The 12923-nt window shown below is 41.1% G+C and overlaps 1 protein-coding gene across 8 annotated transcripts in view; it reads right to left on the reverse strand.

Annotated features, from left to right (window-relative positions):
* PIK3C2G (phosphatidylinositol-4-phosphate 3-kinase catalytic subunit type 2 gamma) overlaps positions 1-12923 on the reverse strand; it is a 332391-nt gene that overhangs the window by 209751 nt on the left and 109717 nt on the right. For all 8 annotated transcript variants that reach the window (XM_084766217.1, XM_084766214.1, XM_084766215.1 and 5 more), the window contains one exon: positions 11560-11748. In XM_084766217.1, coding sequence (XP_084622343.1) covers positions 11560-11748 — 189 coding nt within the window. The remainder of the gene's footprint in view (positions 1-11559; positions 11749-12923) is intronic.

The following is a 12923-nucleotide window of genomic DNA, read 5'->3' on the forward strand; positions in this document are numbered from 1 at the left end:
AATCAAAGTGCACTGATGATGATGCCGACAGTGCTGGAAATCATACTATAGAGACAGACTACTTCTTGCTGTGCACTGAGATCATTTAAACTGGCTTCAACAGGTTTAATTCTGCAAATACCACCTACGTAAATTTCATACTTCTTTCTTGTCTCTCAGGGTAAGAAGAAAATAAATCTCAGGGTAATGGAAAAGGACTTTTTCCAAGGTCCTCAGGCAGAAGGAAACAAAGCCCTATTCATGCCTGCATAGTGAAGTGGAAAAGGAAAATTATCCATGCAGACTCAGGGAATCATGTTTGCATTTTGATGGAAAGGGATGTCTGATTTATTTATTACCTTTTCTTGACGTTCAGAAAGAAATTGGAAGAGGAATTGGAAATACCATGTGATATCTTGGGATATGACTAAGGACTCACTTGACATTCAAGCATTATCCAAATATCACTCACATTTGACTATTCTAGGAAGAGTGGACTGCCTTAGGAGATGCTTGTGGTGGTACTGATGTTCCTAAAGCCAGACTTCTGAGAGACACCACCTAGCAGGGGATCAGGGCAGATGCTGGGATGTGCTGCTGGACTCTGGGTGGAGTGCTGACAGTTGTATGGAAGAATGGAGGGACAGAAGGACCCAGAGGGGTCAGGAACCCCACAAGAAGACCATTGAGCCTGGCGGTGGATTTGGACCCAAGGGGGTCTGCACAAACTGTTGCACCCACCAAGGACAACACATGCAGAGAAACTGGACCTCCCTGTCCAGATATAGCCAACGGACAGCTCATTTTTCATGGTTGTGGGGAGAGTGGAGACTGCCTCTCGCAGGACTCTGGTGCCCTGATTAGATCCCCTCCCCTTGGTGGGGAGACGATGCTGAAACACAGAGGAAGGGGAAGCAGCCTATATGGATGAGACCTGATAGACTGAGGTCAGACAGTGGGGGTGGAGGTCTGGGGGAGGAGGTATGGCAGAAGAGGGAGGGAGGGTGGGGATGGGAAGATACAAGCAAGGGGATAGCAATAGGGGTATAATATTAATAAATTATAAAAACAAACAGAACAAGGCTTCTTTCACACAGTACTGGCAGTATAAGACATGTTTTAAAATGAAACAGACAAAAATAAGTTGTGCTTATTTTTTATGTAGCAATTTAACCTTTGGGAATCAATCCTAGGGGTATAATAAGACATGTTTATGAAAAACATTGGAAATCTATATATGTCTAAAACTAAATGCAATAAATACATTATGATCATCTGGTAGTTTATATACAGGCACCAAGCATAACAATGGAGTATTCAATGATCTGAAGTACTATGAAGTAGTATAATACTGGCTTTCAATATACAAAGTAATAGGTTTCACTATGACATTTCATTATATGCATATAATACATTTTCATTATAAAATTTTCTGTATTAGTGGCTTTAACCTATGTCTTTCTCTTTGAAGAAAATTAGTATATATTGATCTATTAATCTTATAAACTATGATCATGTGATGAGGGAAGAGGTCCTCTTCTGACACAGGTATAGGGGAGGGGAATAGGGTGAAAGAGAGAAGGAGGGGGGAATGGGAAGATGCAAGTGAGGGGATAACAATTGGGATGTAATCTGACAAATTATTTTAAATAAATAAATAAATAAATAAATAAATAAAAATATGGAAAATACCAAAATATTAATTCAAATAATTTAAGGGAAGTTTCACACATGACTTTAATTTTCTAACCTAGATAGTTTTTCTAGCTTACTAAAAAGAATACATTTTAAAGGAATACACATCTAGATTATTGATGAAAATATGTGAATAACTGAATTTATCATCAAAATTAGAAGAAATATTAAATGTTATGCTTAAAAAAAAAGGATTAGCATTCTTTGGAAAAACTGATCCTCCAGTTTTCTAGCTAATTTAGAATATTCTTCTGACATAATAGGTCTCTGGAGACTCAATGCTAGTTTTCTCATGGCCCCTGAAGTCAGGTGTAGATCAATAGACAAACATGTTCTGCAAATCCTGGCATTTCTTTCCTGTGATGTCTGAAATTATTTACACATTCTATAGGGATTTAACTGCCAGAATTTCCCGCTCAGTAGCTCATTCCTCGTTTAGGGGAAGGTTACCTGTGTGGGGTCTGATTTTGGTTTGATATTTACAGAACAAAATGTCACATGTAGCAGAAGGCCTGCAACCCACTTGAAAATTTGCGCAAGCCAGGTGATACTGAATTTTTAAATGATTTGACTTCGTGATACACATACATAACCCTTGCTGGTTGGGAGCTAGGAGGTACTCTTGGGTAATCACAGTATTCCTGAGGCTGCTAATTATTGCAGTAATGGGCATTTATGCCTACAGTTTGGTTCTTCACAAAAGCAGTATTGGGAGAACCATCATGCTGACAGATCTAACCTATTTATAAGAAGCATCCTTATGGTCAATTAATTAGAAAATAGATGCTCACAATCTTGTAAGTGGAAATCTAGTTCGAAATATAAAAGATCTAGATCTATGGAATCCTACTGCTTGTTGGGAAGGAGGTCATGAAAGATGGAACTTTTCATTTACGAAAACAAACAGTTGCTTTTTGTTGTGATAAGGCGACTGGAACAAGAGGGCACCATAGAAGGAAGAGTGTAGTTGAGCTTAGAGAGGAAGTGCACAATGGTGCAGGAGGCTTGGTAGCAAGAGGATGACACAGGAAACAGAGGGATCACATCTGGACCTCGCAGGGTGTGGGAGCTGAGGTGAGAATGTGAGGCAGTGTGTGGGGGGGGGGTAAGATGCCAGAGCCTGCCCGCAGTGGCATACGTCCTCTACCCAGCCCACACCTCCTAAAGGTTCCATACCTCTTCAAATATTCCCACTGACTAGAACTCAAAGATTTGAACACCTGAGGACACCAAAGGACATTGTTCCTCAAAGAGCTATAGTAAGTATGTCTGAAGTAGGGGTTAAAACCAAACCACCCAGTTTAGTTTATGATTCAGTGTTTAATTGGCCTCTGAACTAAGCTAAAGTGGTTTCCGTTAGGGTTAAAAATGAGATGCCACGCCACTGGTATGATATGGAGAGATTTATTGTAGAAGTGTGGGGAGAGAAAGAAGGGGGAGCGGAGGGGGGCCCCAGGGGACACAGAGAGAAAGGCAGGGGGAGAGGGAGGGAGGAAAGGAGGGAGGGAAAGAAAGAAAGAAAGTTAAGAGAGAGAAAGCGAGAGAGAGAGAGTGAGAGAGAGAAAATGAGAGAGAGAGAGAAAGTGAGAGAGAGAAAGAGAGAGAGAGAGAGAGAGAGAGAGAGAGAGAGACAGAGAGAGAGACAGAGAGACAGAGAGAGAGAGACAGAGAGAGAGAGAGAGAGAGAGAGAGAGAGAGAGAGAGAGAGAGGGAGAGAGAGACAAGGGGGGCAGGTCTTTAGAGTCTGGCACACCCAGCTGTGGCAGGTGGTGATGTCATAAGTTGCTGAGCAACCTACAGTCAGGTTGCTTATATGCTAATAGTATTTTTGGGATTTGCTAAACTAATAGAACTCTTAGCCATTAGCAGTGCAACTCTGTATAGTGAGGGCTAAAACACAGACTGAAAGTCAAGCATGGTCCGCTGCCCGTGAGAATACTGGGGGAAAGGAGAAAGCCCTCCAGGGCTAAGGCCACTGAGGCACGTGGGAAGAACAAAAGCCACAGAAGCTGGAAAGGTGAAGAATTTAATGCAGTTGTGCAATTTCAGAACTAACACTTTTCAAAGGAATTCTAATGAAATATTTATAGCTGATTGCGCTAAGAATGTATATAAGCCTAACAGGCCCAAGGGTGAAGAGCGGGCTCAGTTGGAGTGGCATTGCTTGTATAAAGGGCAGAAACAGGACCAAGTGCTTGGGCAGCCATGGCTCCAGGTGGAGGTAAGAGCAGACCAGTGGTCAAGGCTTGTTCATAATTGCACTTCTCCAACTGTGGGTCTCAGGATATTTCACATTCTTAAAAATTATTGAAGACACCAAGAAACGTATTTTTAATACTCTAATTATATTTATCAATAGCTATAGCAAAAGTAAAATTAAGATATTTAAAAAATATATCAGCTGATTTATTTAAATTACATTAATATTCTCATTCCCTGTTAAGATACACACTGTAGCTCTACCAAAAATAATCACACTAAAAATGGAAAATGTTTATTCAGGAGAGTGATAATTGTTATACATTTTTTGTGCATGATATTCAGTGTCTGGCTTAATGGTAGGTAGCTAGGTCCATTTCCTATATTTATATAAAATCCTTTGCAATATTAAAATTATATAACCTGGGGGAACGTCTCCTCTCCCTTCATGAGTATGCTAAAAATAACTTTAACATTATCATGACAACAGTTTTGTCCTTGAGACAGGAAGGCTGACATTTTTGGGACAGCAGTCCTCACTTGGACAACCTCTGACAAGCCTGCGTGTTTGCTGTGCATCCAAGAGGAAAGGAATCTGCTCCTCTGGTCTGTTTCTGAGGCAGCAGTGCATGAGTTTATGCATTTCCTGGGTTGTGCTGAGTGATCCAGCTAAGATTCAGATCTGAGTAGTCATTCTCTCTGTGTGTTCCCAAATCCTCCAATCCCTTTCTTCCTCAGCAGGCTGTGAGACTTTGAGGCAGGGACGGGGGTGGGGGTGGGGACTCAGGCCACCTTCAACAAAGGTGGTAAACTCATGGAATGATTCTTTGATGGAAAATACATTTGTAACTTTTCCCATTTGACTTATTTTTGTCAGTTATATTCTTTTATTATTTTATCCCCATCCTTGTTTTCATCTTTCCGCTCTCCCTTCTAATTCATGATATGACACAGGGAAAAATATTTTGTTCATATTTTTAAGGCACTGTTTGAAAGCTAAACATGACACCACAAATATCACCCTTTAAGAGAAAAAGCGACTTTGAACAAAGAAATCCGAGATCACATTTAAGTGTAAAAGAAATGTCAAGCCTTCAGAACGCACAGCAAGAATTCATGGAGAATGCCACTAGCTATTCACAGGTGAAAGCTCCAGAGTCAGGCTGGCATTAGAAACCATCAGAAGGAAAGAGTGAGGGTCCAGTGGGTTCTGCATCTGATGACATGCCAGCGTCAGCCCGGAAGAAGAATGCCAATATGAATATCTGAGCTGTGTTTCTGATAGGAAAGGCGATAGGATTTGACGGGCTTGCTTTATTATTCCAGGAGAAATGATGAACGAGAATTCTTTACGGTGACTGATTTCCTCTACATACTGAATAATGCATGTTCCTTCAAGGAGGTTTGTGTGGCTACAGGGTATAAGAACCCAGGAAGACTTGGAAAACGACTGCTGTATCCTCAGGATATAGCAGAAGACTGAGTCTCTCCCAAGGACGGCTGCTAACATGGAAACCATAACCCACACTCAGAGACCTAGAGTGGCAGGCTTACCATATTTCCAGGAAGGACTTCGGATCTTTGCACTAGAGACGATCTTGTCCACATATAAAATCAAACACCTTCCTTGAATCTTTTACTATTTATTATGCTCTAAATGGATCAGCGCCGACATAACAATAGTGTGGCAATTTGAATGGGAAATGTCCCCCCATGGTCTGTGGCTCTGATTGGAGAGGTTATAGAACCTTATGAGGTGCAGCACATAAGCAGGGAGAGGCTTTGGGGGGGGGTGGGGGGGTCATATCCTCACACCACCTCTTGCTCTCTCTGGTTCATGTGCATGGGTGAAATGTGACCAGGCAGCTGGCTTCTTGCTTCTGCTACCAGGTCACACTTCCCTAGCCATGCATGGACTCTGTCCTCCCGGAACCGTAGGCTAAAACACACATGTTCTCCCTTAAGGTGACCTTGGTCGTGGTATTTTCCACAGCAACAGAAAGGTGATTAGCACAAATGCTAAGCAGTGTAATTTATCAAAGTGCATCAGGGCTCTGGACCAGCCGTGAACCGAAAGCAGGGTAGTGAACCCCCAAGCCAAGTGCACAGAAAGAGTACGCGGAGGAGTTCCGGTCTCGCTGATTGTCTCCGCGCTCACATAGAGAGCTGGGGATGAACTAACTGCAACTGTCACCGCGCAAAAGGAATAGATTTTAAACATTCTCACCACAAATTGATAAGTAAAATATCTTAATTAGTTTAATTTAAGCTTTCTGTAATATATAACTATAGCAAAGGGTCACCGGGTATTCCATAAACAAGTAGTGATTTTATAGGTTATCTGAAAACAAAGATTAAAAATAGTTGAAAAGCAGGAACTTTTCTTACTATGCCCAATGGCACTTCTTCTAATTTCATTTCTCTTCTTAAGGCCTAATTCACATACTATTTCTCGAAAGCATTTCCTTGTATGGATACTAAGCACCTTTCCTGGATCCCCTCTGATCACTTGACTACTCTCCCCTTGTGTCCCCCAGCCTTTCTTATGGTGTGCTGCTCCTACAAAGACATGCCCTTATCCCTATTTTCTAATAATCTGTTTGTCTCTTCTCTCTCTGTGGCTTCCATTACTGTCTGCAGATCTTAAGTTGGCTGTTATTCTTTGGGGTTTATTTTCTCTGCAAAGCCGCTGCTCTCATTATGCAACTGCACACTGGGCACCTCCCAGAGAGCCTATGTTAAGCCTTATGCTGTAAACAAGACACTTCAGCTTCTTTGTGCTATTCAACTCTGTTATTCCCTCTAAGGCCCATGCGCTAGTCCATGGCGGGTTTTCTCAACACTTAGTTTAAGCTTGAGTTCTTTACTACCTCTTCCTTCTTTCTGGCTTTCTTCTGAAATATTTCTCCAGTAAACTCTGTGGATCTCTACTGGTACCCAGACCAAGCTGAGGATGATTTTGCAAGTGGACTATTCCTAAACCTGACAACCAGCTAATATCCTTGTGCCATCTCTTTTCACAAATGGATTCTGAGCCAGGCGTGGTAGTGCATGCCTGTAATCCCAGCACTCTGGGAGGCAGAGGCAGGTGGATCTCTGAGTTCGAGGCCTGCCTGGTCTACAAAGTGAATCCAGGGCAGCCAAGGCTACATAGAGAAACCTTGTCTCAAAAAACAACAACAAAAATGTTTTCTCCATGTTGTTGCTAGAATTATTCTTTTTAATACTAGTCTGCCTGCCAACAAGATTCCAGGGACCACATTTCCTGCCTGGATCACAAAGGCACAGCACAATCTTCCTGAAGTCAAAATTTGCAATTTTGTATCCCATGCAATTCTATTATGTTCAATTATTTACTATCATCGTGGCCACACACATGCTGCCATTCTTGAAGAAATCTTTGCAAACTCTGTAGTGAAGCTTGAGATTCACTATGAGTGTGTCCTTACTCTCCGTGGCCTAACTCGCCTCTCTCTCCTACTTAACTTTAATTAAAGTAGAACACATCATGTGGTGGCCTCTTCTTACAGACTGTGTATTTTTCTTAGCAAAAGTTACCATGGCTTATTTTTTTCCTCTTTGATTAAGTGCATTGCACATATTTTTGCTCAATAAGTGGAAAAGCAACATTACAATCCATAGCTTAATAGGATATCTAGGTAATGGAAGTGTTAATTGCCTTGCTGTTGTGAATCCCACTCTTCCCATTTACATTGTTAGCCAAGACCGAAGACTTTGTATAAATTAATTCGCACAATAAACAGGGGAGCGGCTTTGTGCAAGGATGCCAGTGATCCCTCTCTCCAAGAGAAGCAATGGCATGGTTCATTTTGCATCATGTGAGGGGAGCAAGATTTGGTGCCTTGTCAGCCTTTTATTTAAGTTCCTGATGTAATTTCCTGAGTTGTTTTTTAGACATAAATCTTTTCATTAAAATGACTCTTAATTGCTTCAGTAACTTACTTGCTATTAGCCATAGGATCCTTGTGTTTTTATATCAAAGCTCAGGAAAACAACAACTATCTGCCTAGAACCATCGATCTCAGGCGAGGTCTTTGCTGTTACGCCTTCTCTAATGGAAGGACCAGTACCCAGCGGCCACTCTGCGAGTACTGAGTGGTGGATGTGTGAACACTAAGTAGTCTACTCTAGGTAGATTAAGTATCAGTATGCCTCTTGCCCAGAAAAACACAAATGAAGTGGGGGAGTTTTCAGACAGGATGAAATAAACAGCAGTATTAAAGACTTTCTAAACTCAAGCTAAAGTAAGCCAGTTCTCAAGAGGTTAAACAACACCACTCTTAAAAGAAAAGAGAAAGAATAGAACTCCCCGAAGAAGAAGCCTTTCCTTGCTCTCTCCCATAATCAGCACACGCTGTCCTCAGAAAAGCCGCTTTTGAATTTAGAGCTGCACAAAGGCTCATTTCTGGAAACAGCTTGTCCTCAAGTTCTTTAACAGTTCGGTTAAACTGAGAGTGGGAGTCACAGGATGGTCACGATGGAAACACGCTGACCTTGCAGTGACCTCCTCTAGCGCGTGATAAGGAGCTCGAAAGCCAGCAATCAGAGCAAGACTCACCCAGGTTCCCGGAACGTGTCTTAATAAGCAGGTCTCTGCTTTAACAGTAGCTCTGCTCATCTCTGACTATTAAATCTGATTATTCTAGAGAATGCTGCTGAGTGAAGGAAAGTCATGAGTGTGATAATATAGCCATTGCTGTTCACAACTAGAAAAAAAAAGCCCAATTGTCTGGGCAGAATCGTGATTTGAATATGAAATGACGCCCAAAGATGGCCTTGGAGCCAATGGAATTGCAGTAACAGTGGTAGAGAGCCTCTATATGTGTGTTTTGGGAGCCCAAGGCGGCTCCTCTGTAGGAGCAGTGCAGGCTTTTAGCCACCAAAGCTCATGTGTTTGAACATTTTTGTCAGTTGGTGGTGCTGTTGTGAGGTTGCTGAGTCTTGCTACAGGAAGTGCATTGCTGTGGACAGGCTTTTAGGGCTCTGTAGCCTGTCCCCACTTTCTGTTCTATCTCTGTTCTTAACATCCAGGCCAGCCTCAAGTTCCTTCAGGCCAGGCCTTCCCCAACACTATTTATTCTATTGCCCTAGAACTGCAAGTCAAAACAATCCATTTCACCTAAGTTGCTTTTTGCTGGGGGTTATCCTGTTACAACAGAAATGCCACTAATACTTTCAGGAAGCTGTACCATTGCTTACACCCAATTCTCAGCACCTCAGGGTACTGGGTCATAGGGTGACAATGTCCATGAACCTCAGTGTTCATGAAGGTAACACTGGGAAGATAATAGTGTTTACTTCTTAGAGTTATTGTGGGTATTGAATGAAGATAATAGAAAGAATCATTAATTTAAAATTTTGACCTGTACACTGAAAATTGCAGTCAAATAGATTTTCAACATCTGTTTAGGTAGAGAAGAATTGGGCTTAAGTTTTAGGGATCAGAGACTATAGAATCCAGGAGATTCTCTCATTTTATAAGCCAGTACACAGAATTACTACCTTTTTTTTTTTCTAAAAAAAAAAAAAAAAAGATCTCTAGAACAACATCTCAGGTGTTGTTTTTTTTTTTTTTAACATTTAAAGTAATCAGAAAATGTGTAAACTAAGGTGACTCTTAATGAAGACAGCCTGTTGGGAAGACATAGAAAGTTGTCCCAAAATTCAAACTTCAAAATCTTGCATATATTAATAGGCATTACTGTAATGGTTTTCGTTTCAGCATTTTACTCGAGTCTCTCCATGACATAGTTCATGCTGGCATGGCACTATTCAGGCCTTTAGAGTATGACAATCCTTCTGCTTTCACAACTCTAGTGTGCTAGAATAAAGGGTGTGTGCCACGGCATTAATTTTATTTTGTTAAAAATTTAAAGCAGTGTTTTTCTTTAAAGTTTGTTTTAAGTGTGTGTGTGTGCGTGTGCGTGTGTGTGTGTGTGTGTGTGTGCATGGGTGTGTGTGTGTGTGTGTGTGTGTGTGTGTGTGCATGGGTGTGTGTGTGTGTGTGCACGTGTGTGTGTGTGTGTGTGTGTGTGTGTGTGTGTGTGTGTATGTGTTGTGTACAAATACATGGCCATGTACTACAGAGTGCTGCTCCCTGCATATGGAGGCCAGAGGACAGGCTGCAGGAGTCAATTGTCTTCCACCAGCTTTTCAGGGTTTTCAGGGAACAAACTCAGATCATCAGGTTTGGTTGATAGCATTTTAAAACAGCGAACCCTATTGCTGGTCCAAAAAAGTGCTTTTCAAAATATAATTTAAATATCACTCAATGTATTTTAATTTGTGAGGCAATTGCACACACACACACACTCACCTCTACTTATAACTATTGTATACACACACACACACACACACACACACACACACACACACACACACACACCTCTCCCTGGAACTATTACCTCTAATCTGCCCTGACCCTACATTACCATGAATGGACTTACTGCCTCTACAGATCTGTTCATCCTGCATACTTCATACAAATAGGATCACACAACATATGGCCTTTGGTCTGTGGCTTATTTCACTTAGTACACTATTTGCAAAGTTCACCCACATTGTCACATATATCTGTTTTATTCCAATTTATTATGACATTACAGAGAACACCTTATTTTTTTGTTGGGCATTTGGATTGCTGTACTCTCTGTGTCTTTTATGATCTATGATGCGCTCAATAGTTTCATGTGGGTTTTGAGTGGGCATAATTCTTTTTACCAATCTTGGGTATAAAATTAAGAATGGAATTACTAGGCTATATTATAACTCTGTGTTTACCATGTGAAAAACTGGGCAGGCTTGGTTTCCCTGTGCCTGTACCTGTTTCACATTCTCTCCTCAACAGTGAGGTCTTCGTTTCTCTGCATTCTCAGCGATGCTTTATGCTTTTTGATTATTGTCATTCCTGCTGAGAAAATCATCTCATGTGCTTTTCTTGGCTTCCTTAGCATCTTTTTCAGTAGCCAATAAGTATCTTTTCATGTTAAGTGTCTTTTCATGTACTTACTGAATATTTGTGTATTTTTCTTGAAGTGTTTATCAGATCCGTTATTTTAGAACTGGGCTGTTTCTTTCCGTTCCTCACTTTTAATCTGTATATTCTGCATACGACTACTTTACTAGATAAAACATCAGTGTTTTCTTCTCTGTCAGTTGCTGATGTCAGACTTTGATCCAATTTTCCGTTCATTAGTCGATTTGGGAATGATGGGAAAATAATTATGCTCTTAGTTTAAGTCTTCAGTGAAAAATGACTAAAACCTTGCAAAGTGGTGATGCAGAGCTTTGACCCATCTTATGTTTTAGTGAGAAATGGAAGTTCAGACTGAGGTGCGGGCAGGGACCTGATTATGCATGCCAGGCTGGCACTGAATTGACAGCAATTCCCCTGCCTCAGCTTCCTCAGCTGTTTCTTTTGAAGAGAAACTGGACTCTTCACTTAAGAAACTATATCCACTAATTAGTACTTATATTTAGTGTGGAGATACAATTAAAGCTTAGAGTGTTTGCAATTTATGTGCACAGCTTGCTTTTATTTAAAATTAATGTCCATAGCTACAGAAAATGCGAACAAACAGAACAGCTGTGCAATTAATTGCATAGTCTTGTTCTTAAGTTGTTCCTAACACATATCAGCATGCATATTGTTATGTTAAGTCTTACCTGGAAGTCAAAAGACCAAGCACTTCCAAAGGGTGAGAAAATGTCCACCTTCTCAAGATGGAATGCATTTCAGAAACTGTCCCTTCGTCCCATCCAGGGGCGCTACCCAGGACCAAAGGGAGGGAGGAGTTTTCATTATTGCAGTAGAAACGATAAAACCACAAATATCTTCTCTTTTCCTCAGAAAGCCTGAAAAAAAAAAACAGATTGGAAATTGTGGGGACATTTGAGTATTGCTGCAAATGCACAGTACAGAACATCGCTCTGGCTTTTGAACAGTGTTTTGGTTCACATTAGAAAACTAGTCCTCTATCATGAGGAGTTTAGTTAGTCTATCAGCTTATTTTCTGCCAGTGTATTCTTTAGAGAGAAAACCAAACAAGACAAAACAAAAAACAAAACCCACCTTCATTTCAGATAATTCACATTTAATTTTCTACCCACTACCACTGACACTTTTTAAAAGTGTGTCATTTTTGTGGGTAAAGTATGTGTTTCTTCTTTGTGAATCTTGTGCATGTGTCTGAGGGGAGTGGGCTTGTTTTCCTATTCTTCCTTTATAATATGCCATCCTAGAAGCAAGTGGGTCTATGAGGAAAATATTTCATCTAAGAATGATATTTACTCATTTCAGAGAAGTTCGACCAGAGTTGAGAACGCTCTCTGCCTAACTTCACAAAGCTCTCCCTTTATCCCTGGGTGACAGAATTCACTGGACCTTGGAGTGAAGACAGTTCTGATACGCTCTCTTAAGGGCTCCACCTGAAGCAGAGACACCAATCTAAGATACAGAGGATGACTTCAGGGTAGTTTGTCATGTTGCTGTCAGCCCAGCAAAATCATCCAGTCCATTGAGAGAACAGGACCCATTGCATGGCCTCCTCTATGTCCACTTTTGACTTTTGCCTCTCCTAAACAACAATACAGCTTGTCTTAAATCAGCCAGAGCTTCCAATGAGGGTATTAGATGATTGGCGAGGCGGAGGTTCCCATCAGCAGTAAGATGGAAATATTGGTGTGTCCAGATGACTTTCATGTCTAGATCCTTCTGTTGGTTATTGTTTTCCCATCAATACTAAAAGACCCTGGGATGTGTTGTTCTGGGTAACTTCCTTCCCTAATACAGAGGGACGCTATTCCTCTGTGCTGCTCTCTGGATGCATAGTTTACATAAAATAAAAGGCACAGAGTCAGCTCAATGAATTTTGACAAATGAATTCACCAACTAGCAACCAGACTCCTGTCAGTGTACAGAACAAGCATTTCCATGCTGCCAGGAGCAAGAAGAGGGTTGATTTCTTTCACTCTGGATTAACACAATCCTTCACTTATGGTCAGCTTCACTTAAATGCTTTTGAAAGTGT

Source organism: Acomys minous, assembly GCF_964271855.1.
Source record: "Acomys minous genome assembly, chromosome: 17".
Taxonomy (NCBI): Eukaryota; Metazoa; Chordata; class Mammalia; order Rodentia; family Muridae; genus Acomys; species Acomys minous.